The 25,577-nt window shown below is 48.5% G+C and overlaps 2 protein-coding genes and 1 non-coding gene across 4 annotated transcripts; 1 reads left to right on the top strand and 2 right to left on the bottom strand.

Moving 5' to 3' along the window:
- The first annotated feature begins 994 nt into the window (after nt 1-994).
- Actr1b (actin related protein 1B) lies at nt 995-14,024 on the top strand. 2 transcript variants are annotated; one of them, XM_028775421.1, is made up of 11 exons: nt 995-1,225; nt 2,774-2,838; nt 4,091-4,166; nt 9,551-9,676; nt 9,964-10,088; nt 10,246-10,462; nt 10,615-10,707; nt 10,810-10,984; nt 11,542-11,603; nt 11,763-11,803; nt 11,961-14,024. In XM_028775421.1, exons 1-11 carry the CDS (start codon nt 1,178-1,180, stop codon nt 12,061-12,063), a joined length of 1,131 nt encoding a protein of 376 aa, XP_028631254.1. In that variant the 5' UTR covers nt 995-1,177; the 3' UTR covers nt 12,064-14,024. The 2 variants fall into 2 exon arrangements, with proteins under 2 accessions (XP_028631254.1, XP_028631255.1); XM_028775422.1 differs by lacking the exons at nt 11,542-11,603; nt 11,763-11,803; nt 11,961-14,024 and adding an exon at nt 11,175-11,493 and having other exon boundaries at nt 1,178-1,225.
- A 4,655-nt stretch (nt 14,025-18,679) lies between these two features.
- Nucleotides 18,680-20,560, bottom strand: LOC114627558 (cytochrome c oxidase subunit 5B, mitochondrial). Its single transcript, XM_028775420.1, has 4 exons — nt 20,358-20,560; nt 19,760-19,833; nt 19,487-19,586; nt 18,680-18,871 (listed from the first exon to the last, which is right to left on the bottom strand). Exons 1-4 carry the CDS (start codon nt 20,458-20,460, stop codon nt 18,759-18,761), a joined length of 390 nt encoding a protein of 129 aa, XP_028631253.1. The 5' UTR covers nt 20,461-20,560; the 3' UTR covers nt 18,680-18,758.
- Nucleotides 20,561-23,010: 2,450 nt separating this feature from the next.
- On the bottom strand, nt 23,011-23,117 carry LOC114627633. The gene has a single exon (XR_003712382.1). It is a non-coding gene; the product is annotated as a U6 spliceosomal RNA (small nuclear RNA).
- Nucleotides 23,118-25,577: the final 2,460 nt, after the last annotated feature.

The raw sequence follows: 25,577 nt of genomic DNA, 5'->3' as shown, positions 1-25,577 counted from the left end.
GATTTTATATTTATATATGTATATATATCACATTATAAATTTATATAAATATAAATTACATATTATATATAATTTTTTGAGACAGGATCCCACTATGTAGCCTCTGCCAACCTCTGGAACTCAGAGATTGGCCCGCTTCTGCTCCCCATTACTAGGAATAAAAGACATGTGACAACCCCACACCTTTTTTTTTTTTTTACTTTATTTTGTTTGTGAGTATGTGCATGTGGTTGTATATATTCCATGGTACTCTTGTATCAATCAGACAACTTGTGGAAGCTGATTCTCTTCTTCTACCATGTGGGTCTCTGGGATCAAACCCCAAGCAGGCAGCCTTAGTGATAAATTCCTTTACGTGCCATCTCATCTCCAGAAGGCATATTATTTTCAACAATAATACTGGAATAAACTGATGAGTGGTGCAAAAAGTGAGCCCCAGTGCTTACCTGATACACGTACAAAAACTAACTCAAATTAAACATATGCCTAAATGTAAATCAATGATACTTCTAAAATAAAATACAAGAGAAATTATTCACCTAGGGTTGGAATTTTACCAAATCCAAAACTGTTGCTTGGTATGGTAGCTCATGCTTGTAATTTCAGCATTTGTGAGGCAGGAGGATCACAAATTCAAAGCCAGCCTAGGTTTCACAGAGCCCCTACCTCTAAAAACCAAAACGATGAATAAATCTAACTAAACTGACTCTCCTGTTGAAATAATGAGGTGGCTTCCCAAGAGGAGGAGTGCTCACAGATGTCTAGTGGAAGAAGAGCTTCCACTAAATGAACGCAAAGGACTTCCCAATTTCAATAGACCTACCACCACCTTTTTAATTCCTGCCCCCTTTAAGAACCCAGCCATGACATCATCTCACGGACGCCGCGCAGCCTACCTTGGCAACGCCCGACTGTCTTTCCGGGAAGCTTCAATTGGTTAGCTGGCTCCAAGAGGCCCCTCCCACTTCCCCCCCAGCAACCCGCCTCGGCGCCCGCTGTCAATCAGGTCAGTTGGCACCTGTGATTGGCCGCGGGGCCGCGTTCGCGTAGGCAGCGCACTGGGGGAGGGGAGCGGCGCGGTGTCTGGAGTCGCGTCGGTCCTGGTCTCCCCGCGAGCCTTGTAGCCCGCCGGTCCTCCTGCAGCCCGCCTGCTGGGCAGGGCCGGCTCGGCCGGGCCATGGAGTCCTACGACATCATCGCTAACCAGCCCGTGGTCATCGACAATGTGAGGCCGGGCAGCTGGGGGAGGGCTGTGACCCGCCGTGGGGTCGCAGGCGGCGGCGTGTGGTGGCCCCCGCCGGTGGGGCCAGGGGTGGGCTTCCGGATCACCTCCCTCGGAGTGCAGGCTGTGCGGGACAGCTGGACACAGCCAGGCGGTCCTTGGTGCTCTAGGCCGGTGAACATGTCTGTCTGGGGTGGGAGCACTGGGCAAGTTTCGACTCCTTTGCTTGGTGGTCGGCTCTGATCGCCTGATGGAGGTCGGCTGACATTTGACCCCTTGCACACTGCTGGCTTTCTCTCTTGGAGGGCCTGGTTGCTCTTTACAACACTTCCCAAGGGGCTGCACCCAGAGGCAAACACTGCACGTTAATTTCCTCCAGCCACCACTTGGTGGCCTCTTTGCCGCTTTAACTAACCCCCTCACTCTAAATGATCCTTTCCGAGAGTGCAGGGCCACTTGCCCCGGGACGGAGCAGTTTGGGATAGTTGTTTGCAAGCCTGAAAGAAAGGAGGTCCTGATTCCCCGGGCTTTGTCTTCCAGCCTGGGTTCTGCTTGTCTTCAGTGGCCCTGGGAGGTGTTTAGCCTCAGAGGCCTTGACATGGCTGGGGTTTTTCTGTGGCTGTGTCCCAGAGCTGATGCCTCTGGTGTGTAGGCCTTGGAGCTTTTGACGGTGACACACTTCTCTTTCTGGGAACTGACTCCTTCCCACGTGAGCCCCTGATGGAATCCCTTTGCGGCTGCCTTTTTTTGGAGCACCCATGTGGGTTCCCTTAAATCATAACTTGTTTATCAGGGAGGCTAGTCCTGGATTTGGGCGTGTGCTTGTGGCAGGCTACCTACCTGTCTGGTGACCAATAAGCTTAGGAGCTCAGAGGCACCTGCCTGGCCCCATTTGGACTGGGAGCCCCTCTCTTGTAACTTGGACATGTTTATTTCGGCCCTGATAGAGACTGGTAGGCAAAGGGTGTGAGTAGTGACTCATTTAGTTAGTGGAAGGTACGCCAGCTTCATGTTGAAAGTCTAAGTCCAGCTTCCAGGCTGGAGCATGAACAGGGACTGCCTCTCTCACTACCCAAGAAAGGTACTTGGAGACCACCAAGTGGTACCCTCCATGGACCCAGTATGTGGTCTCTGTCTGCTGGTGAAGACAAGGATTCTTGAATAGAGTAAGGCTGAGGTGTAGCATCTAGCTATCTTTAGAGTGTCGCTGTATTCCTCTTCCCACAGCTACTAGCCGTAGCGTTCACAGAGATGTGTGGCTTCTCCTCACTGATGCCCATCTGGAGCCTGTCATTGTTGATAACCTCCACCCACCAGATGCCCCTAACAGTTCTTCTCATCTCCCCCTTGAGATGAAAATCCCCAGGACAGGAAATGCAGCATCACACCTAGTTTTGAACTGCTAGTACTTACAAGTGATCTCCTTCTCTAGGTCAGGTCTCTGGCTTCCTCCCTACCCAGCTTTGGTGGAACTGCCAGCTCTCTCTGCTTGGGGACATTGACTGCATCTGGAATCATTGGCAGGAGCTAAACAATTGCTTTTCCTTGCAGGGTTCAGGGGTAATCAAGGCTGGTTTTGCAGGAGACCAGATTCCTAAGTACTGTTTCCCAAACTAGTAAGTGTCACTGGGGCAGCACCTCCCCCAGCCCCTTATTTGCTTTTGGGAAGACGCCCCTGTGATGTTACAGCTCCCTTCTTGGAGGGCAAGTCCCTCCTCTACCCGGAAAGGGAAACACCAGATTGGTGGAGATGACTTGAGGGTATCTGCTGGGTTTCCTCTTCAGAGCCTCTTGCCTTTGTTTCTGGCTGAGCTTGCTAGGTGAAGCAGCCAGCATTGCCCTGGGGATGGGGTGTGGTGAAGGCAGGAGCAGGAATAAGAAGGACCTCTCTCTAGGGAAAGAGCTAAACTCCCACAGAGAGTCTGGGGAGAGTACATGGCCACCCCTTCCTCCCTGGAAAGTTTTTTTCTGATTATTGTGGAGTTTGGGTGAACCCCTAGCCTCCAGAAAGCTAAGCATGCATTCTAAGCTATCCTCTCCCAGCCCCCAGAAACGTTTTCATCAAGGCTCAGTTATGTATAGCTTCTAGGAACTGTTCCTGCCCAGCCCCCTCTATATACCCCAGGTAGTGCCAATAGTAACAGGAATACAGAGTGCTTCTGTCCCAGAGAGCATGGAGTGCCTGGGCCCTACCTGCCCACTGGGAAGGTTCCCCCTGAAGCACCTCTCGAGGAGCTTGAAGGATCTGTCAGTGGCCTGCAGATCAGACCTGAACCCTGGAGTGGCTTTAAGAGCTATAGGCCTGTCTAGGGGAAAGGGGACTCACAGAGGATTTCAGCTTCCCATTTCAAATTCTGGGTGGGTGTCAGGGAAGGCTGTTGGCAGTCTGTGGGGAATGTGGGTCACAATTTAGAATGGTAACTCATCACGTACATGCTTACCAAGAACTGAATCTCTATTCTGGAAGCCCTGGCAGTTGGGGGGGCGGGGGGGAGAGTGGACACCGTGGGCGGGATACACCAGGAAGCTGTCCTCCATCCATCAGCAGACAAGAGAGTGGATAGGCTCAGTCAGTGTGGCAACAAAAGTGCTTCCTTGCTAGAGCCAGGCCGTGATGGGATCCTGTCATTTACACTCAGCCCTTCCTGGGGAGAGTCTTGTCCCTTCAGACCCTAAACTGCTTGTGCTTCTATGCCCCAGGCTGCTGTCTCAGTCCCCATAGGTCTAGGCTCTGAACTTTGCCCTGAGCCACTTCCCAGTGCTTAGAGCAGGGCCACCCTCCAGAGCTCTGCAGTTGGACTACAGGTTTTCTGGACACTGGTTCAGCTGTGCACCTGCCCAACTCACTGACCTTCTGTGACTTTGCAGTGTCGGACGGCCAAAGCACATGCGGGTTATGGCTGGAGCCCTGGAGGGGGACCTGTTCATTGGACCGAAAGCAGAGGTAACTGTCCCTAAGTTGAGTTCGTCAGTCACAGGAGAGCTGGCTGGTGATCAGAGCAAACTGCTCTAGGATTTCTGTGCCTTTTTGGGCCTCTTACCTTCAGTTCATGCGTGTGTGTGTGTGTGTGCATGTGCGTGTGCGTGCGTGCATGTGTGCGAGCGAGCAAGCAACCCCCTTCTGTGCGATACCAATGAACCAACATTCCTAAGGAACTCCTGGTTTGGCCTCCTGTCTGCTTTCAGAAACTGGAAAGTATAAGAGAAAGAACTGATTAAGATCACAAGCCTACTGGGGTCACAGCACTTGGGAGGGGTGGAGGCAGAAGTTCAAAGGCATCTTCAGCCACCCCCAAAAGTGAGTTAAGAATTAGAATCATCTAGGTTTGATGGACCTAATAACTGCTCTGAGAAGGCCGGGGACCATTTCTTATTCTGGCTAGGATGGCCTACCCGGTGACTGCACACCAGGTCAGACTGTGAGGGAGCCAGGATAGGGTGTGGGGGAAGAGCCAGCCGAGCACAGGCAGGTGCCAGGTAGGCACCTTGGGAATAAGGCACCTGGGAAGGGGAGGCCTGAATAGAAGGGCACACGAGAGGCTGTGGGAGATGAAAGCCAGCCACTGTTGTACAAGAAGTTAAGTTAGACGGACAAGAAGTCTGTCTAGGTCCTCTAGACGGACGCCTGAGGGCAGGTGGAGATCTGGGCCGAGAGGTCAGAGCTCCAGCTGTACCCTGAATGATGGACTCAGGTGGCCCAAGGGGGACAGTGCTGACAGAACATTGGCTGCAGTACTGCAGATGCATAAAGAGGTGCTGGAGAGAGCCTAGGCAGTGAGTGAGGAATGTGTGTGGGGAAAGACAGGGACCGTGGGACAGACATGTTTCAAGAATTCTTCCCCTGGGTAGATATAAACAGGGGTTCTTTCTAAGGCCCCAGTGAGAAACCAGACTAGGATTCCACCAGATTTCACTCTGGGGAGCCAAAGACTTTTCTGACAGAGCATGGGTGAGAGACTAGTGTAGGATCCACAGCAACCTCAACTCTCCGGTATCCTTCCCCAGCTTGTGTACACCACCACTTCTCGAGACCCTGAGACCATATGCAGGTTGGGTAAAACTGCCTGTCAATGGCTGGGAGGTCCAGTGACCCTCCCCATACCCTCTGCTAAGGGAACCTCAGCAGGGCTGCTCAAAAGGATTCTTGCAAGCAGGTATAGCTGACCTGATGAAAATGGCTTTTTTTTTTTTTAAGATTTATTTATTTTATGTATATGATACACTGTAGCTGTCTTCAGACACACTAGAAGAGGGCTTCAGATCCCATTACAGATGGTTGTGAGCCACCATGTGGTTGCTGGGATTTGAACTCATGACTTCATGAAGAGCAGTCAATGCTATTAACCGCTGAGCCATCTCTCCAGCCCATAGCTCCTCTTTTGGTTGGAATATTGCATTCTGTAACACTGTATCCTGTCTTTCAGCTTGTATAGGCTTTACACACTTACAGGCTCCCCTCAGTGATGTTCCCTGGGGCCTTGGAGGGGGTGACATAGATATCTTGCTCTTCAGCAGGGTACCAAGCCCTCATATCGTCTTGACCATTTATCTCTCCATGTCTGTAGTCTTGCTGTTATCCTTCTGAGAAATAAGTAAGAAAGGGAAAAAGAGGAAACAAAGACATCCAGTGGAAGCTAACAGCAGTAGGAACCCAAGTGTGTAAACACAAATACTCGGAAGGCACTTTAGGCAGCCGTGTCACTTTCATTTAACAATCACATTTGTTTCCTGATTAGAGCCTGTGACTTCCCCAATCCAGGGAGCATTTCTGTCTGAGCTCACAGTAGCAGATGAAAATTTCCATCTGTGGAGCCGGCCTTAAGTCTAATCAGAAAGTCGGTTGTACCTGTAACAGTTCGTGTCATTATCTCACTAATGGGCACTTCCATGGTGTAGCATGCAAGGGCTGTACCAGGTAGGGCTCTGGGCTGTAATTCTCCCAGCAGGTTTCATAGCACCCTCTAGGACTGTAAAAGCTAACCAGTGGCAGGAGAACACTTCACCTTAGTCTCAGCTGGATTTTTCCAAGTCCTACAACTGAAGCATGCAATGACTTCAGCCATCAAGGCCTTTCTATCTAGTTTTAGTACACAGCCAGCAGTGTGACAGTATCCTTTATTGTTAGCAGGCTCATAGGGTCTCCTCGGTCAACCCACCCCTAGCACTGAGATTCACAGTTGTTGGTTTTTGTTTATTTGTTTTTTTAATTCTATTTATTCACCATTGTTCTGTTCAGACACACTAGAAGAGGGCATCAGACCCCATTGCAGATGGTTGTGAGCCACTATGTGGTTGCTCAGAATTGAACTCAGGACCTCTGGAAGAGCAGTCAGTTCTCCTAACCACTGAGCCATCTCTCCAGCCCGGGATTCTCAGTAACCTCCAAGCCTCCAGACATCAATTTCCACTCTCAGAAGGAATCCTGCATCACTCCTTAGTCGTTACGTTGAAGGGTCGTTGCAGATTTCTCAGTTACCTTTAAGTTTCTATTGCTTGATGAAACACCATGATGAAGAAGCAAGCTGGGGAGGAAAGGGTTATTCAGTTCTCTTCCACATTGCTGTTCATCATCAGAGGAAGTCAGGGCAGGAACCTGGAGGCAGGAGCTGATGCAGAGGCCATAGAGGAGTGCTGCTTACTGGCTTGCTCCTCATGGCTTGCTCAGCCTGCTTTCTTATAGAAGCCAGCACCACCAGCCCCCACATCAATCACTAAGAAAATGTCTTACAGCTAGCTGATCTCACGCCGGCATTTTCTCAATTGAGTCTCCCTCCTTTCAAATAACTTTAGCTTGTGTCAAGAAGGCATAAGACTAGCCAGCACTGTGGGTATCATCTGTGTGTCACCCAACCATAAAGCCCCTGAGAATTCCATAGTTGTGCTAGGCCCCCAAGCCCTCTGTGAACTGACATCCTTCCCATCCGTGCTCCTTCGGGATGTGCTATTAAGTCTTTCAGGTGGGCTTCCAAACCTGCAAAGCACACAGGCTAGCATCACGTCATATGCATAATTAAACCTTTTACCAGGGATGCTCAGGATGACAAAGCAAGAGCCTAGGTCTCCATCCCATTGCAAATAGTGTTGTGAAGTGAAGATAACCTTGAAGTACTTTGAAAGTCCATTCTAGGCAGTATCAGTTCTCAGAAATCCAAGCAGAGGAGATACTAACGTAAAACATCAGAAGGTCCAGCACAGCGTCAAGAGATCCCACCTGTTTGTACCAGTTGTCTGGCTTCCTCATCCTGGGGCACTGTCATGAGTCCTTGATGAACTCAGTGTGGCTCAGATGGCTCAAGCTGACCAGACCGAAGGCCAGGGGAACAGATTTGTTATGCCTGCCCACCTCGCAGTCAGGGCTGCACCTTCTTGAGATTGGTGCATCCTTGGTTGGCATGATAGTACCACTGCAGCCAGGCGGTGCCTCTCCGTCTGCCACACCAGGCTGCTAAAGGGACTTGAGAGCATGCTCAGGGGAGGAAGGTAGCCCAACTCTGGTCAGACTTAATCCTTTTTACCTGCACTGTTCTAGACCATTTCCATCACCTAAGACTCATTGCCTTTGATATTCTTTGATATTTGATATTCTTGGGGGCTGCCAGGAACCTACTTCCTACCAAAGCCTAAATAATTTGGGGCTTTTTTATGGGGGGTGGGGGGCAGGTTGTTCAAACAGGGTCTTTCTCTGTAACCCTGACTGTCCTCAAACTGGCTCTGTAGACCATGTTGGCCTCAAACACACAGGGATCGACCAGTCTCTGCCTTCTGAGTGGTGGGATTCAAGGTATGCCACCATACCTGGTTCGTATCATCGGAGAGCCAGTAAATTCATACTTCAGCATGGGGCCTCCTGTCCCCTGGAGAAGACAGGATGGTATTTATCTGGTCCACCCCTACAGGTATCCCTGGCTACCTCATTAGGGAAGTGGCAGTTATGATCTCTAGCCCCTCCCAAAAGCTTCCTCCACCAGCAGCTGGCATAATGAGCCATGAATACCACTGAAGCGTCATCCCTGTCCCAGGGTCCCTGCTAAGGCAACTTCCTTTTAACCTCCCGGGAAACACCATCCTGTCTTGTCCAGTGACTGGAGTACCAAATGCCACCTCTTAGTTCTTTACCTCATTCTCATTAACCCAGTGCTTCCCACTGTTTCCAAAACCTGGACCTCAGCAAGGGCCTTAACACAGATCTGAGTTGTGTGCCTTTTGGTCCCCCACCTACAAGAAAAATTAAGCCAACACCACCCTCTCCTTTTTTCTACCTTTCTGTCTAAATCCCAGGTTAATGTGGAGGGTTCTAGCCATGTGTATATGCATTGCAGTACCTTCTTCACACAAGCAACTTCCCTTGGGGCTTCAGGGACAGGGCCCCTCAACACTAGGTAGGAGAGAACAAAGGTTAGAGGGGAAAGGAAGTGTAGACCTCCTTAAGCAGCCTCCTGCTGATTAGAGACATTGAGTTCCTAGGGTGAGTCCAATCTTCTTCAATCAGCTTTAAACAACAACGACCAGGGATGGGGCCATGAGGCCTGGGAGCCACCTTCTTCAGAGTGATCCCTGGTCCCTCTGGGGCTCTGGCATTTATACCCTCTCCAAAGTTCCCAGAATTAAACTATCTGCAATTGGCAAAGTCACACCCCTGCTGTTGCATGAAGCAAATCATAATCACCTGCTGTGAAGCAGCCTCATCTCACACCTGAGATTAAAACAAAAACATATTCATATAACTGGATTCTGTTTGTTTGTTTGTTTGTTTGTTTGTGGTTTTTTTGGTTTTTCGAGACAGGGTTTCTCTGTGTAGCCCTAGCTGTCCTGAAACTCACTCTGTAGACCAGGCTGGCCTCGAACTCAGAAATCCACCTGCCTCTGCCTCCCAAGTGCTGGGATTAAAGGCGTGCGCCGCCACCGCCCGGCATATAACTGGGTTCTTAAGAAACCCAAACTCTAACTACAGCAGTGAGGTTATTGGGCTTACTTGGGGTATGGGTGAGGGGCTACTTACAGTACTATAGGGAAGCCTGAGCACCTGGAAAGTTTCCACCCATTGGGAGTGATGGAGCTCCCCTTCAGTTAGCCTTCACCTGCCTGTGATGGTGTCTTGCCATCAGGCACAGCTGATCTGATGAAAATGGCTTCTGTTTGGCTCAAAAGACTGTATTCAATAAGGCATGTTGTTATTTTCCCTGGTCCTGAGAGAGCTGAGCCAGCCGAGCTCTGGGAGCCTCTGGACACAACAGAGATACCTAGCAGGCAGAGGCAAGAGATAGCTACTTCATAGTGTGCAGCATGTGGGGGTCAGGTGCTATGTCTGGCTTTCTCCCTGTCCTCCAGGAGCACCGGGGGCTGCTGACCATCCGATACCCCATGGAGCACGGTGTGGTACGGGACTGGAATGACATGGAGCGCATCTGGCAGTATGTCTACTCTAAGGACCAGCTGCAGACCTTCTCTGAGGAGGTGTGGTACCCACCCTCCCCTCCACACTCCCAGCTTTCTGACTGCCTATCAATAGGACCTCCGAGAGAGAGAGAGAGAGAGAGAGAGAGAGAGAGAGAGAGAGAGAGAGAGAGAGAGAGAGAGAGAACCCAATGACAGCCAAGCGAAATGTTCCAGGGCCTGGGGGGTTTAGAGCTGATTCATTTGGAGTCCTCCGGAGGGACAGGTGGCTGTTGAGTGGTGCTTTTAGCTCAGTAAAGCTCTTCTAGGGCTTAGCCTGTTTTGTGTGTGACTCTCTTCTCTCACAGCATCCTGTTCTTCTGACGGAGGCCCCACTGAACCCCAGTAAGAACCGGGAGAAGGCAGCAGAGGTGTTCTTTGAAACCTTCAATGTTCCTGCACTGTTTATCTCCATGCAGGCCGTGCTCAGCCTGTGAGTGCCCTAAGCCCTGATGTTCCAGGAGGCATAGCCTCCTGGTCCCCTCCATGCCTTCTGCATTAGTAAAAATCATATCCCAGGGTCCCTTGCGGGGTTGAGGAGATCCTCTCACCTCAGTGGCTGAAGTAAAAGAATACTGACCTGGTGGCAGGTACGCAACAGGACGCACCACAGGAGTGGTTTTAGACTCGGGGGACGGGGTCACTCACGCTGTCCCCATCTATGAGGGCTTTGCCATGCCACACTCCATCATGCGGGTAGATATTGCGGGCCGAGACGTCTCTCGATATCTGAGGCTGCTGCTGCGCAAGGAAGGGGCTGACTTCCACACCTCAGCCGAGTTTGAGGTCGTTCGGACCATCAAAGAGGTAATAAAGAGCATGGGGTTGTGGACGAGGGCCAAGCTGGGGATAAAGAGCATGGGGGCGTGGCTGGGGCTGGGAAGGCCCAGATATGAAAGTAAGCTCTGTCTACAAGTGTTCTGCTACAGCCTGCTTAAGAATCTGTTCCGCCCATACAGCGAGCCTGCTACCTGTCCATCAACCCACAAAAGGACGAGGCTCTGGAGACTGAGAAGGTGCAATACACCCTTCCAGATGGCAGCACGCTTGATGTAAGTAGCCAGGCCTGATTCTAGGGTGGTAGCTAATGCCAACCATCAGGGAAAGGACTGGCTTCTCTGGAGAAACCTGTGCCTCAGCCATCTTCTCCACAGGTGGGACCTGCACGCTTCCGAGCCCCTGAACTGCTGTTTCAGCCAGACCTGGTGGGGGATGAGAGTGAGGGGCTCCATGAAGTTCTAGCCTTTGCCATCCACAAGTCTGACATGGACCTCCGCCGGACACTTTTCTCCAATATCGTGCTGTCAGGGGGTTCAACACTCTTTAAAGGTACTGTTGGGAAGATAGTGGCAAGGCCACAGGCCCAGGGTGTCTGGCACCTCAGAGCACTCTCTGGAGCCGGCTGTGTGCCGTTTCCATCACCTCTTTGGCGGTTCTCAGTGAGCTGAGTTTTCTGATAGATGTTTTTAGCTTGTTGCATGCCAGGCATGAGGCTTACACCTGCCATTTTTGTACTCAGGAGGCTGAGGCAGGAAGATCATGAGTTGAGTGTCAAGCCTGGATTACACGGGATGAGACACTCCTTTTAAAAAATGAAAAGAAAGACACCAAAACAATAACCAGGCACTAAAGTGAAGTAAGTTTTCCTTAGGCCTGACTTTGCAGTGCTCACTGAGGACACAGGGTCAGGTAGAGCTGCGTGACCTTAGACTACAACCCATGTCAGTCCCTGAGCAGGCTCTGCCCACCCACAGCCAGGGTGTTACATCATGGCCCCTCAGTCTGGGAAGATGTGCAGGAAGGGAGACAGCAACAGCTAGGGTCTACAGACCACTGTGGCAAGGAGATGGGCTGTGGTCCAGGCTTGGCCGTCCTTGTCCCCACAGGCTTTGGAGACAGGTTACTAAGTGAGGTAAAGAAGCTTGCCCCAAAGGACGTTAAAATCAAGGTAAGACTGAAACCCTCTGGGGCAGTGGATGCTGGGTTGGGGAGGTGGGACCCCTGCTGAGCCTGTCCCATCCTGCACTGTGTCCGACCATTCATGGCTTCACCGCCTTGGGTTTGAGCTTGGCAGCTGTGTGTTTATACAATCCTTTGTTCCTTCTAGATCTCTGCTCCTCAGGAACGGCTGTACTCCACATGGATCGGGTGAGATTGGGCTCAAGCAGAAGGGCTTGGGGAGAGACTGGCCGGGGAAAGCGGATGGACTTCTTTCCCAAGTAAAAGAATGTGAGATCTGAGGACCCAGGGATGGCAGTTGACCCAGCCCACAGGAACTAATGAGTGTTGTCTCTCCACCTCACAGTGGCTCCATCCTCGCCTCACTGGACACCTTTAAGAAGATGTGGGTATCTAAAAAGGAATATGAAGAAGATGGCTCCCGTGCGATTCATCGCAAAACCTTCTAATGCCCAAGGAGGGTGGACATACTGGGAGAGAGGGAGGAAAGGGGAACCAGAGCCCTTGACCCCTTTTGGTCTGGGTTCGTGTTCAAAGATTAGGGTCCCCTGCATGCCCTGACCCCGGAGCAGGTGGTGCAGTCATGGTCACCTGTAGCCCTCCCTTTCCCCTGTGCTCAACATATACACACAGACACACAGAGAGAAATGTTTAGCTGCATGGATGGCAGTCCCAAGCTGGAGCATAGGAACTGAGGAACCCAACATTGAGTTGGTGTGAGTGACCCTCTTAGCAGGGCCACTTTGGCCTGTGGTTCCTTGCTCTGGCCTTGAAGCTCTAAGACCAGACTCACGTGCTCCATTTGCTCTGACAGGCTCCCAGTCCTAAATCTATGAAGTAGGCTGAAGGGAGGGACAGCTAGGAGCTCCCTTCAGGGTGGTGAGGCACAGTGGTGTGTTTCATGCTGCCTCCTCTTTCTGGCCTGACAGGGCAAATGTCCTAGATAGGACTGACTAGGGAACAGTCCTCCATTCCCACTGAGGGAATGTAGCCAAGAGTCAGAGCATCAGAGCCATGGGCAGCCACAGCTCGTGGTTTGCCCCACTCCCTTTCAAAGCACTACACTGATTACTCCCTCCTCTTTCCCTCAGTGCCCTGGACAGGAAGGGGTTAATGGTCTTTGTTTGCTGAGGGAAAGCCATTTAATCAGGACTCAGACCCAAAGGGTAGGCATGTTCTCAACTCCCTCAAGAAGGTCTTCACCATGACCAGGGCCTTACCTCCCTCTCCAGATCTGAACAGTAATTTAACACAGTTGCCTGAAAAATACTTGTTTTTATAAATCATTATAGTAATAATTATGACAAGGCCCAGTGTGTGGCTCTGATTCTTGTGGCTCTGTGCTCTTGTTTGCTCACCCATCCCTGGGAGTGTTGAAAGGACACTGGCAGAGCTCAGGAACTTGAGGTAACAGGACAAGCCTCATACTTTCCTGCTGTGACCTGCTAGGGCTGCTACGTGTGTACCTCGCATGTGTTGGGAACACCTCTGCAGGCCTGCCGAGGTGTGCAGGTGCTGGCACTGATGCAGGCTTACCAGCTTACAGCAGGATGAGAAGGAAGGGCAGCCTAGGAATGGACCAGGCTCCTCAGGAAGAAGCCAAACAACGTCTGCAGGAGTCCTACAGGCAGCGAGAGCTCAGCAAGTAGAGAAGTTTGCTTGATACTATGTCAGTGCATAATGCACAACACATGTTTGAGGCTGATGGAGAACAAAATGCAAAGTGTTCATCTTAGAGGAGAAAGATGTCAGCCATTTTGGAACAGTGTTGGGCTGACACGGTTAGGACTGCACCAGGTGGGACATACTGGCTTGTAAGATCTTGGGCAGTCAGTGGTTAGGGAGAGTCCTTTGGCAGTGAGGCTGGGGAGGGAACATTGGCAAGGAAGGGTAAATTGGTCTGTGGCATAAACCAAAGAGGTCAGTTGGGCTAGCATGTGGAGGGTCTGGAAAAAGGATGTTGACTGTGTGCTAGGTGACAAGTTTTCACTATGGAAGAATAGTGACCAGAGCCAAGAGTTGAAAGCTATAGGCCAAAATCAGGAATGTGCAGCAGATTCTGTGCAGCCATGTGGTCACAGCATGGCATCAAAGTTTACACAGCAGCCTGTGCTAAGGGACCCTGCAAACCAGCTCCTGTGCAGGGTTCTGCTGGCACCACTGGCTCTCAGCTACCTGTGTTTGGAACCTTACTGCTGAGCTCCTCCCTTCTCATGCCCACATTTTGTCAGTCTCTGAGTCTGTGAGCTACAGTACCTCTGCTACCCATCCTTTCCTATGAGGACCCCAGCCTAGCTCATGACCCTGCTCCATCCTGTCCAGCCAGTGTGTTTGCTCATAATCTACTGCGCGGGTAACCACCTCAAACCTGTAATGAGTTATAAGCCATACAATAAAATATTCATGAGTCCTTATGAGTAAATATAGCCATGGCGGGAAGAAGAAAAAGTCATCTGTTGAGTAGAATTCCAGTTGCTGGGAAAATAAACCAGTGTGATGCTGGCCAAATCACTTCTAGGAACCACAGGCTGCTGCCTTTGAGGTCTTTTCCATCCCTACCTTAAACATACCCATCCTGTGTTCTGTTTTGGTTGCTAGTTCTTCTGCTGTTTTCTCTACAGGAATGACCCCTTATATCTGTCAAAAAAAAAAAATCTCATTCTTAAGATAAACCCTTGCATAACCCCCATACACCTCTGGCAGGGATGGCCTGGTAACAGGTAGCCTGCTGTAATGGGAAAAGCTACAGCTGAGGAAAGCAGCTAGACTAAGCCTCATGTTGCACTGAGTTACAGGTATGAGCTAGTTTTACTGTTCTAATGCTGACAAGAACACTTACCTGTGTGTAAGAGAGCACAGATTAGAATATATACATGGATTTTCTACCTGTCTCCTGGAAGGGCCTAGAATTAGCGCCCCAGAAACAATGAGCTCAGTGTCTAGGCCTTGGCTTCTGGGCACTATCCTTCAGTTTCCTAAGGGGAAACATGAGATACACTATGTCTTATGGCATTGTAAAGAGCTCAAGTGTGTAAGCAACACATGGACCAGCTTGAAGCAGCCCCTCATACTCCAGTCTGTAAAGTAAGCGATACAATAAAATAGTTGTGAGTCCATGACGGGGTAAGGAAGGGCTGGAGGGATGGCTCAGTTGATAAACTACACTTGAAAGCCTGCCTTCACCTTCATGTATAGACTTCCTCCCTTTTGTTGCTGCTGTGTCTGGGAGACTCTCAATACAGGCTGTTGCTTATTTCTGGCTGCTCCTAGCTCTTGATGGAAAGACCTTATTGCTGAGGATACCCACACATTGGTGACAGGGCATATGAAAATCAAACTGGAACCAACTGGGGAGCTTCCTCCCTGCTGGCTCACTCTCAGCACTGCAAGATATCATGCAGACCCGGCTGTGAACTGAAATGACTGGCCTGGCAAGAGATGCCCATGAGTGCGATTGTGACACCAAAGTCTGGGGAGTAACCCACCGCAGACTGAAGAAACACATGCCTGGGCACAGCAAACCTGTCCAAACCCTCGTGGCTGGGGAGGCTTACTGGCCCCAGGATGAAGCTATGGCTATTCTACATAGGTCCAAACGCCCCTCTAAATTCTCATTTAATTGGTGCAGCTCTCAGACCTTAACAGAGAAGTTAGTTTGTACAGTGGATGATGGTTATCACAAACTCACAACTGGTCAAAGTGTAAAGACTCCATGACCATAGAGAGCTCAGCCACAAAGAGACACCTATGGTATTCCCCATCTCCTTCCCCAAGACTCAGACCATCACTGAAGAGGCAGAAGTTGGGAAGGACTGGACTACAAGTATCTTCTGGCTGTCATAGGCAGGACCAGTGCACTCGGCAACTCAGAGCAGCTACAGCTGCCTGCACAAGATCAAGCCAATCAGCCTTCTAGCAAGGTGTGGAAACAGGTTCATGAACTCCCACCCCAACTCAGGTACTATGGGCAGTTGGTTGCTTCTGTGGGAGGGAGTCTGTTCTTTAAAGTGTTTAAGTTGCTGCTAAATTGACCTGTGTTCCAGTAGATGGCTCCACACCCACAAGTATATAAACAGCACAAATGGAAGTTGGGTTATTAAAATTTAAAAACCAGAGACAAGGTCAAGAGAATGAGTAAGAGGAACTGCCGCAGACATCACAATGGAAGGAAATGTGACTCTGAACTGGACCCTCTTGCTAGAAAAGACACTGAACAGCTGGACATGGCGACACATACCTGTAATTCCAGCAGCTAGGAGGACGAGGCAGAAGGACCTTGAGTTTGTAGCTAGCCTGGGCTATAAAGGAACATTTTCTCACTCACACACACACATCATAAAAAAATAAAACGAACATTCAGGAAAACTTGATACCTTAGGATTAGATGACTTAAAAAAACTATACTTTCCTAATTTTGATAGCCCACTGGAGGAGTTAGGTAGAGTCTGTAAGATGTACGTAGCACAAGAGTTAAAGATGCAACCCAGTAGGTAAAGGCACTTACCACACAGGCCTGGTGTCATGAGTCAACTTCCCCAAACCATACACACGCAATGGAAGGACAAAGACAACTTCGCAAAGTTGTCCTGATTTCTATATGTGCTGTGGATCATATGACCACAAACGATGCACATGCATGCGTGCACACAGAATAAAATTAAAACAAATAGCCGCACCAGTGGTAGCATGCAGCTTTAATTCCAGCACTCAAGAGGCAGAGACAGGCAGGTTTGAGCCAGCCTGGTTTACAGTGGGAGTTCCACACCAGCCAGTTAGATCAAAATAGAAACAAAAAACATACATACATACATGATGGAGTATCAGATTGGCAATTTGCAAGTGGTCCTGAAAATGTTTATTCCTGAACTTGCAGATAATGACTCTATTTTTCCTTGGTGACAGGAGACAGAACCAAAGGCTCAGATGTGCAAAACACTGCATTTCCTTCTAAGCCTAAATGCTCCTGGGAGGTACAGGAGCTGCTCAAGCCTGTGGCTAGCCAAGTGTTCTCAGTCATAGCTGCAGACTAAAACTAACTGGGGAGCCAAAGCTCTGCTACCCAAGTCCCACCCCCAGGGACTGCTTCATGTATGAATGGGTCCTAAGACTTGTAGATCTTGGGTGATTCCAAAGTGCAGCTAAATTAAAGGCCTATGGACTCAAGAATTTACTTGTTTGTTTTAGTTTTTTATTGCTTCTATAAAAAGTTAATCACAAATGTAGTGACTTAGGATGTAAAATTTTTATCTTACATACCAACTTAACATGGGTCTCACTGAGCTAAAACCAGAGCGCCCACAGGCCTTCATACCTGGAGAGTAGATAATCACTCTTGCCTGCCTTCCAGAGACCATTTGCATTTCCTGGCTCATTTATTAGTGTGCACGTGTGCCATAGCATGTGTGCGGAGGGCAAAGAACAACTAACGGGAGTTGGTTCCCTCCTTCCACCATCAGAGTCCCAGGGATAGAACTCAGTCATCAGGCCGGGCAGCTGGTACGTTTACATGCTGAGCAAGAGGTGGCCAGGCAGCCAGCAATCCTGAGCTCTAAAGCCAGCAACCCCAATTCCATGCACAACCTCAATTCCTATTTGCTGTATGACCTAAAGTACATACAGGTTTGGGGGTGGATCAAGATGTAGGCACCTTGAGAAGATTGTTCTGCATACCACAGCATGGAAAGATCTTGGGAGATTTTTCTTTCAGTACTGGTAACAACTGTTAAAATAAAAACAGTGAGGGGGACTTGGCAATGAGAAGCCTGGGAGAGCACAGACTGACCTAATGATCTAGATCTTTCTATACAATGTGAAGGACAGTGTAAAAACAAACAGTGCAGTGCACCAGGCTGAAGACAGAAGCGCTTCCCAGCAATACCTGGAGTCTTCAGGGTCCAGCTAGTGAGGAACAGCATTTAAAGTGGGATTGTCAGAGGAAGATTTCATAGCTCAGCGGGTGGGACTCCTTTCCCACAGGAAAGGCCTCAAGTGGCCAATCGATGCCTGAGTGTGTGGAAGCAGGGATGATCAAGCACAGTGAAGAGTGGAAGCAAAGGCTTAGACTACACCTTCCTCACAGGTCACCACGATGGTGGTCCTCTCTCTTTGGCTTTCCATCCCTGAAATCAACCCCTAAATTATGTATGGTGAATCCATTTCATAGATAGTAGCTAAAGTCATCTCTGGCAAATTTCAACACAGAATGAGAAGCTATTTCCATTTTATAGGTAACTGCTTTGAGAATTTCACCAACACATCATAAACTTGCTGTCCTCCGCCAATTTGTATTTCCATGAGTATTTCTAAGAAAAACTCCCACACATAAAAATTTAGTCAATATCTAGATACCAATACTAAGTTCAAATTATTACTATTATTTTGTAGAGTAAGGCCCAGGCTCAGGTGTCTTCTCACGGCACACTCCCAAGTGACTGGGACTTCCACCACACACCGTGTCCAGCTTACTGCGTCTCTCTCTTCAGTCTCTCTCCTTTAAAGGGAACCATAGACAGGTACAGAGATTACAGAGCTGGCTCTCACTGGAGGACAGAGTGGACTGGAGCCCTACAATGTCCTTCCCCTAAGTCCAGCTTCAGGGTTAGAGTAGCTCAGAAGCGTATGGCCCAGTTATTCAGTCATTATCAGAGCAGAACCACAAAAGCCCGAGCAAGGTCGGCATGCTGTCACTGCCCTTGCCCTTAACAATCCCCCTTGGGTTTTACCCCTCTATCATTATATAAAAGTTAAAATTTAAAAGAATTTTTGGATAGGCCGTGGTAGCAGATGCTTTTAATCCCAGCACTCGGAATCTGAGGTCAAGGCCAGCCTGGCCTATAGAGTGAGTTCCAGGACTGAGAAAAGTGAAACACTGTCTCGAAAAACAAACAAACAAATAACAACAACAAGTTTAAAATTTTTTAAAAATAAAATTCTAACAACTCTATACTGGTTTACATTCTAAGAGGATGTCAAGCCAGTATCAAGAGACAGGTGGTCTCAATATTTAAAAAACAAACAAACAAACAAACAAACAAAAACAACTCTATAGAAATAAGACTAGCCAGCTATGGGAGGAGCCAGTGCAACGGCTAGTCTTTATTAGAGAGAGATTATCCTTTACATTCTGAAAAGTTAACACAGGGGCTCAGTGGGCCATCTGGTGGGGCACCAGCTTGTAATGGGTTCCACAGTTTGGGCACCGCTGACTCTCGCCTTTGTGCAGCCAAAACCAGATGACAGTACAGTTGTCCTCTTCACCTGAAAGGGAAAGACGGTTGAACGTCATCCAGCGCCTGTGTACAAAGGGAGACTTTCAACATTCATCTCTTTCCTACAGACACTCTGGACACAGCAACAAAACTGCCACTGATCAAGAGACCACTTCAAGCTCTGCTCCTTCAAATGAAAAATTGTGGCCGAGTTTACCTGTAGGTAAGATAACCTTGTACAGGTCATTATAGGATCTAACAATCCTAGTCCCTCTGTAGAATTCCAAACCAGGATCTGTACTCATTTGTATCCCTAGTGACTGAAACAGTACCTGGCATACAAGTTCTATACACCACCTGGACTAGAAAGATGGTTCAGCAATTAAGAGCATAGACTGCTCTTCCAGAGGACCCGAGTTCAATTCCCAGTACCCAAACCAAGTGGCTTACAACCTGGCCTATAACTACAGCTCCAGGGACATCTAACTCCTGTGGCTTCTCATGCATACTGAGACTTACCGACAGTCAGAACCCTTACAACAATGTATACACATATTTTTATGCACATATAGTCAGTCATACACACGTTTCTGAAGCAATTTGTAGACGTTCTGTGTAGCAGGCTATAAACAAATGGGCCAGAAAATAAAAACAAGGTACTTACAGATGCAGCCCACTATTCTCTTGTTGCTGATGGATGGGACTAAATTAGGGTCTTCCTTGGTGCCTGAAGCTGCCTTTGGAGGTAGCATATTGTATGGGTCCTGAAAGACACAGAGTTGACTGTTGACTAATTATGACAGATAACCCCTGCCACTGCACTGTAAAGGGGCTATTCCTACAAGCTGGGTTGTCAGGACCAAACGCTGGCTGACAGGAGACTCCTCTGATCCCATCCAAACCCAAGGGCTCCAGAGGACACAGAGCTTCTCCTCACCAGTCCCTTCTGTGCTGCTATCATGATCTCCCTCTCCAGCCCGGTTGCCTGCTCCTCATCAGTAGGGACACCGCCTAGAAGAAGAAAAATTTATTACGGCAGCTGATATGACTACAATGAATACACGCTAAAAAGACCAACACCGGAACGGTGACTTTATACGCTTCTTTGGTGGGCTCCCAAGCTACCTATTTCCACAGTCCCCTAAGCCCACTGAGACATGTCTCCGAAGCCCAACAGGTTTTCCCTTCCAACCACAGAGGCTTTGTTTTTTACTTTCCCTAAAATTAAGTCAATAAGAGTATATTGGCTGGAAGCGGGCAAGGGATTTGAATGTCGGTCCAGAGCTTTCTTATCCCTCCAATAGTCCCTCTCTCCCAAGGTCACCCGGCATCTTCCAGTTAGGGCACTTTGAAAGCCGGGTCAATCGGGTGAGCGGCCAAAATTACAGCAAGACCGGGGGAAGAGCCGGCTCCCGGAGACTAAGGTGGTCAGCGGAGCTCGAGGGAGCTCTAATGGCCGACCCCGCTCGACCGCCCATCACCAACCACCCCGGAGGCCAAGGACACCGACATGGCGCGCCCAACTGCCCACGTACCTCCAGAAGCCATGGAGCGGGTCGCGGCTGCGCCACGGGGCCCGTGGGCCCTCAGGGCCTGCGCCGCCAAGACGCCTACTCCGCGAAGTAACCTTGAAGCCATCTCGCCCAAGACCAGCAGATGCACTTCCGGTAACAGACTGAACAAGACAGGCGGGACTTCCGTTGGTGGGCGACTAACAACTCCTGGTCAGCCTTCCGCTTCCTGTCCCCACCCGGCCGAAGCCGCACTAAAAGTAGACGCTGCACATGCGCAGCTCTGCCTCTTTGCCGGCCGCACAGGCTCCCGCCTCCTCGGGGGCGTGGCGTCAATCGCCGTGACCGCTAGCGGCTTTCAGGTTCGCGACCGTTCCGCTTGCGTGCTCACGCCCCAGTGTCCCAGCTACTTAGTAGTTTCTGTGGTGGAGGTACTGTGGAAGCCGAAGTCCCCCTCAGTCACGGACTTCCACCACCAATGATTCAGACTTGGGCGTGAGCTCGGGAAGACTGTTTTGTTTGTTATGCCTGTTAGCTGCGGGTTCGTGTCTGCAGACAGAGCTTTAGCCATTACCAACTTGTTGCAATGGCCCACTCCGTCAGAATTTGACAGGACCTCCCCATAGTCTTAGCCTTAAGCCCCACCTCCACTCTCTGTTTTGTTTTGTTAAAGCACGGTATCACTATGTAGCCCTGGCTGACCTGAAACTCCCTATGTAGATAGGCTGATCTCGAGGTCACAGAGATTTGGTTACCTCTGCTGGGATTAAAGGTGTTGCACCGCCCTCAATTTTCCTCCTACAGTAGTGTCATGGGAGGTGATGATATGAGCCCCAGGGACGGGTCGTGGGTGGGGGGTAGGGGGTACGGGCTTTGGAGGCATGGATATCTCCTGGTGGCCACTCCACGAGGTTATGAAACTATGAGGATACTAGGAGGAGGAGAGAAGGAAGGAGAGTTAATAATGCAAGTGGAAATCATGATAGGCATTGTGGCCAGAGGTCTCTAATTTAGACAGCATCCTCCATTGCTCCCCATTGCACACAGATAAAGCATGACAACTCGTGGCAGAGCGTTCGTTAGTGGACTTCCAAACACTGGCGTCTTCATTTTATTCTCTTTGTGTAACATTCCTGAAACACTGTGGCAGCATACAACATCTATGCTTCCCTAATTGCGTCCCAGTGATGGAATCCTCAATAACTTGCAGAGGCCTGACATAATATCAAGTGAGTTTTAGTAAATCCTGCCACTTGGACCAAATATGTAGTTTATAGGGCTTGAGACCCCAAAAGGTCAATTTGAAGAAAACTACAAAGGACTAAATTCCTGGGTGTTGTCACCTACACCTTGTAGGTTATTTTCAAAAGGGTCTAGTGGTATGTTAGTTCAGAGGAACTAACCTGGTCTTCATGGCTGCCCTCACCAAGAAAAAAAATAGTCTATACTGAGGCACCAAATTTATTGACTCTGTTTGAAGATGGGCTTACACTTTGCATGGTTTTCATTGTTATTTCCTTATCTTCACTACAATCATCTGGGTTAAATTGGGAAAATAATTGCTTAATTCCAGGCATCTTTTCCCCAGTGGACCCATTACTGATTTATACCTGCATTAAGAGGAAAAAAACCAAGCCAGCCCCATCAGCTATCTCTACCATCCTTTCTCCTTTAGATAACACTCAGGAAAACTAAGACTAGATGTCTTCCTTAGGTTGAAGAGACACCATGACCATGGCAACACTTATGAAGGAAAACATTTCATTAGGGCTGGTTTACAGTTCCGAGGTTTAGTCCATTATCATCGTGGAGGGAAGCATGGCAGTGCACAGGCAGACACGGTGCTGGAGAAGGAGCTTGATAATTCTACCTCTGGATTCACAGGCAGCAGGAAGTGAGAGACACTGGGCTTGGCTTGGGTTTTTGAAAATGTCAAAACTCACCTTCAGTGACACACCTCCTCCAACAAGGCCATAGTTCTTAATCTCTGTCAAGTAATGCCATTCCTTAACGACTAAGCCTTCAAATATATGGTCTCATGGGGTCATTCTTTTTTTTTTTTTTTTTGGTTTTTCGAGACAGGGTTTCTCTGTGTAGCCCTGGCTGTCCTGGAACTCACTCTGTAGACCAGGCTGGCCTCGAACTCAGAAATTCGCCTGCCTCTGCCTCCCAAGTGCTGGGATTAAAGGCGTGCGCCACCACCGCCCGGCTCATGGGGTCATTCTTATTCAAACATCAAAAGCACATTGTAAAAAAAAAAATATATGTAACACAAGCTGGCAATTTGGCATTTATTCTTTCTGCCTCCCACCCATTCTAAGACAGCTTTTCTCAACCTCAGCACAATTAACATTTTGAGTCTGGAAATGATTTGAAGCAGGAGGGGTTGAGGATTTCCTTTGTGTATTGTGGGACTTGGAAGCTCTGCCTCCTGGAATTCTCCAGGGTGGCAACAGAAGTATCTTGAGTACAAAGAACTGCATATATACATGAGAGGTATTTGCTCGTGAGATTAAAAATATAAATGATTGAGAAGTTGCTTTTCTAATTTAACAGACTACGTTGTGGACATCTCTCCAGGTCAAAACATATATATAATGTGTTGGAATGGCTCCAGCTATCACCCTCGTGGATATTGAGATTTCTGAGGCTTTGTTTTTGAGGATTTTTTTTTTTTAAAAATATGGAACGCTTCACGAATTTGCGTGTCATCCTTGCGCAGGGGCCATGCTAATCTTCTCTGTATCGTTCCAATTTTAGTATATGTGCTGCCGAAGCGAGCACGAGGATTTTTTTTTAAGACTCATCATGAGCTCAGTCAGAAGCACAATAGAGACTATGTGGTTGAGCCATTGCAGTAGAGGACTATCCTGGACAACATGCTCACGCTAGGCCACTGTTCTACCAATGAACTGCATCCTAGCCCTTTCTGGTTTAGACTAGTGGTTCTCAACCTGTGGGTCAACCCCTTTGGAGTTCAAGTATCAGATACTTACATTGTGATTCATAACTGTAGCAAAATAACGGTTATGAAGTAGCAACGAAAGAATTTTATGGTTGGGGGTGACCACAACAGGAGGAAATGGATTAAAGGGTCACAGAAGGTTGAGATCCACTGTTTTAGACAATCTCACTCTGTACCTCAGGTTGGTCTTGAACTCTTAACCCTCTTACCTTCCACTTCTGAGGGCTGGGGATACAGGACTGTGTCACCACAGCAGGCCAGATTTCCAGTATTTTGTCTCCTAGACTGTGGCAACGCGTCATTAGCTGGGATTACAGGAGTATGGGTGTGAAACATTTTGCCACTTTCTGCTGACCTGTTGCCCAGAAATGTGTAGCAGTTCCAGCTCCCTGCCAGTAGGTCTTCACAGTTTGCCTCTAGCTGAAAGAACAGTGCAGAACTGTTACTGCTGAAGACATTCAGCTACCTGAATTCCAAGGCCTCGGGCAGGCAGCACATCTTTTCAGATTGTCTTCATCCTTTGCATTTTCTGTGAGCTGCCACTCTAGCAAACTACCTTACCCTGTGTCTTAGTTCTTCTTTTTCTTATTATTTTATTTTTTTATTAAGATGTATTAAAGAGTGGTGGCATCATCCTTTAATCCCAAGACCCAGGAGGCAGATGCCAGCAGTTCTTGGTGAATTTGAGGTTATCCTGGTTTACATAGTGAATTCCCACTGAGCTAGGGCTACACAGTGAGGCTTGGAGTGGAGTTTTCTGCCGTATGATATTAACACACATGTATGTGGTGGGTATTAACCAAATCTAGTTTTCCTTTATGTCCCCTCCTCAGCCTTCCCAACTTCTAACAATTACTATTTGTCTTAGTTAGGGTTTTACTGCTGTGACCAGACACATGACCAAGGCAACTCTTATAAGGACAACGTTTAATTGGAGCTGACTTACAGGTTCAGAGGTTCTGTCCATTATCATTAAGGTGGGAGCATGGCAGCATTCAGACAGACATGGTGTAGGAGGAGCTGAGAATCCTATATCTTGTTCCAAAGGCAACCAGAAGACTGGCTTCAAGGCAACTAGGATGAGAGTCTTAAAGCTCACATCCACAGTGACACACCTACTCCAACAAGGCCACACCTCCAAATAGTGTCACTCCCTGGGTCAAACATATTCAGACCTATTCTACAGTCAGGACAACCTTGTTCAGCTTCCACGTGGAAGAGGAAACTTGTGGTGCTGGTCACTCTATGTGTCTCTTCTCTCACTTGACACAGTGTCCTCCATGTCTCCACATTTTGCTGCAGATAACAGAACAAGTGCCTAAAACACAGCGATTGTAAGCTACTGGTAAATGTTGGCCTAAATATGTCTTATTCAATGTGCTCATAATTTCATCCTTTTACAGAAGGAATTTTGGGGCCAGGAAAATGGCCAAGAGCAGAAAGAGTTTGATACTTGGAACCCCAGGGAAGGAAAGAACTAACTCCCACAAGTCATCTGACCTCCACACTCCACACATGGCATGCATGTGCCCACAGACTATACACTGAATGAATGAATGAATGAATGAATGAATGAATGAATGAATGAATGAAACTTAAAGAGAGGAGTATTCTAGACATAAAAAAAAAAAAGACGCTGCTACCGTTGTGAGCATGAAGTTGAAGGGTCAACTTGGAAGGAGCTAGGCCATGAGGGGAGGTAGGGGTGCAAAGAACACTTCTCACTTCCTATTTTGACTGTTTTGAGTTTGTTTAACTCTGAGACTGTGTTATTGTAATGGCTATCCCTAGTTGTCAATTTGACTATATCTGGAATGAACTACAATCCAGAATTGAAGGGCTCACCTGTGATCCAGATCTTGAGGCTGGAAGACATAAATTTCTGACCTGGATCTTGGCATGGAGATCTTGAGACATGGTTGTAGCAGGATACTTATTCTGCTACATTGTATTCGCGCTGGAGCTTGGTGATTAGGCAGTAGAAGAGGAGGTAGAGCTGGGAGAGAAAGACAGGAAGGGAAGAGGAGAAAAAAGGAAGGGGAGGGGAAGAGAGAGGAAGGGGAGGAGGAGAAGGAGGCTATCAGCCATGGAGAACCAATGATGGGTGGAAATCTGTCCTAGGTAGCAACTTCTATCAAAAGGTTAGATATTGGGTAACAACTCTAATTGTGTGGGCATCTTGTTGATTGAGCATTTCTAAATATATAAATCCTTTAGCTAATCATTAAGCTTTAAGAGTCTCATTTCTACTGGGTACTGCAAGGATGGCAGAGATTGGC

Source organism: Grammomys surdaster, unplaced genomic scaffold (assembly GCF_004785775.1).
Source record: "Grammomys surdaster isolate TR1022 unplaced genomic scaffold, NIH_TR_1.0 255, whole genome shotgun sequence".
Lineage (NCBI taxonomy): Eukaryota > Metazoa > Chordata > Mammalia > Rodentia > Muridae > Grammomys > Grammomys surdaster.
This window is presented reverse-complemented; position numbering and strand designations above follow the sequence as displayed.

What these genes read in the sequence shown, in the direction of transcription:
- LOC114627558 (XM_028775420.1), bottom strand. Translation starts at nt 20,460, where the DNA reads ATGGCTTCAAGGTTACTTCGCGGAGTAGGCGTCTTGGCGGCGCAGGCC. An exon ending in CCGCTCCATGGCTTCTGGAG is followed by an intron (nt 19,834 to 20,357) that starts GTACGTGGGCAG and finishes TTCTTCTTCTAG; the next exon opens with GCGGTGTCCCTACTGATGAG. An exon ending in TAGCAGCACAGAAGGGACTG is followed by an intron (nt 19,587 to 19,759) that starts GTGAGGAGAAGC and finishes TGTGTCTTTCAG; the next exon opens with GACCCATACAATATGCTACC.
- Actr1b (XM_028775421.1), top strand. Translation starts at nt 1,178, where the DNA reads ATGGAGTCCTACGACATCATCGCTAACCAGCCCGTGGTCATCGACAAT. An exon ending in ATGCAGGCCGTGCTCAGCCT is followed by an intron (nt 10,089 to 10,245) that starts GTGAGTGCCCTA and finishes ACCTGGTGGCAG; the next exon opens with GTACGCAACAGGACGCACCA. An exon ending in CAAAGGACGTTAAAATCAAG is followed by an intron (nt 11,604 to 11,762) that starts GTAAGACTGAAA and finishes TGTTCCTTCTAG; the next exon opens with ATCTCTGCTCCTCAGGAACG.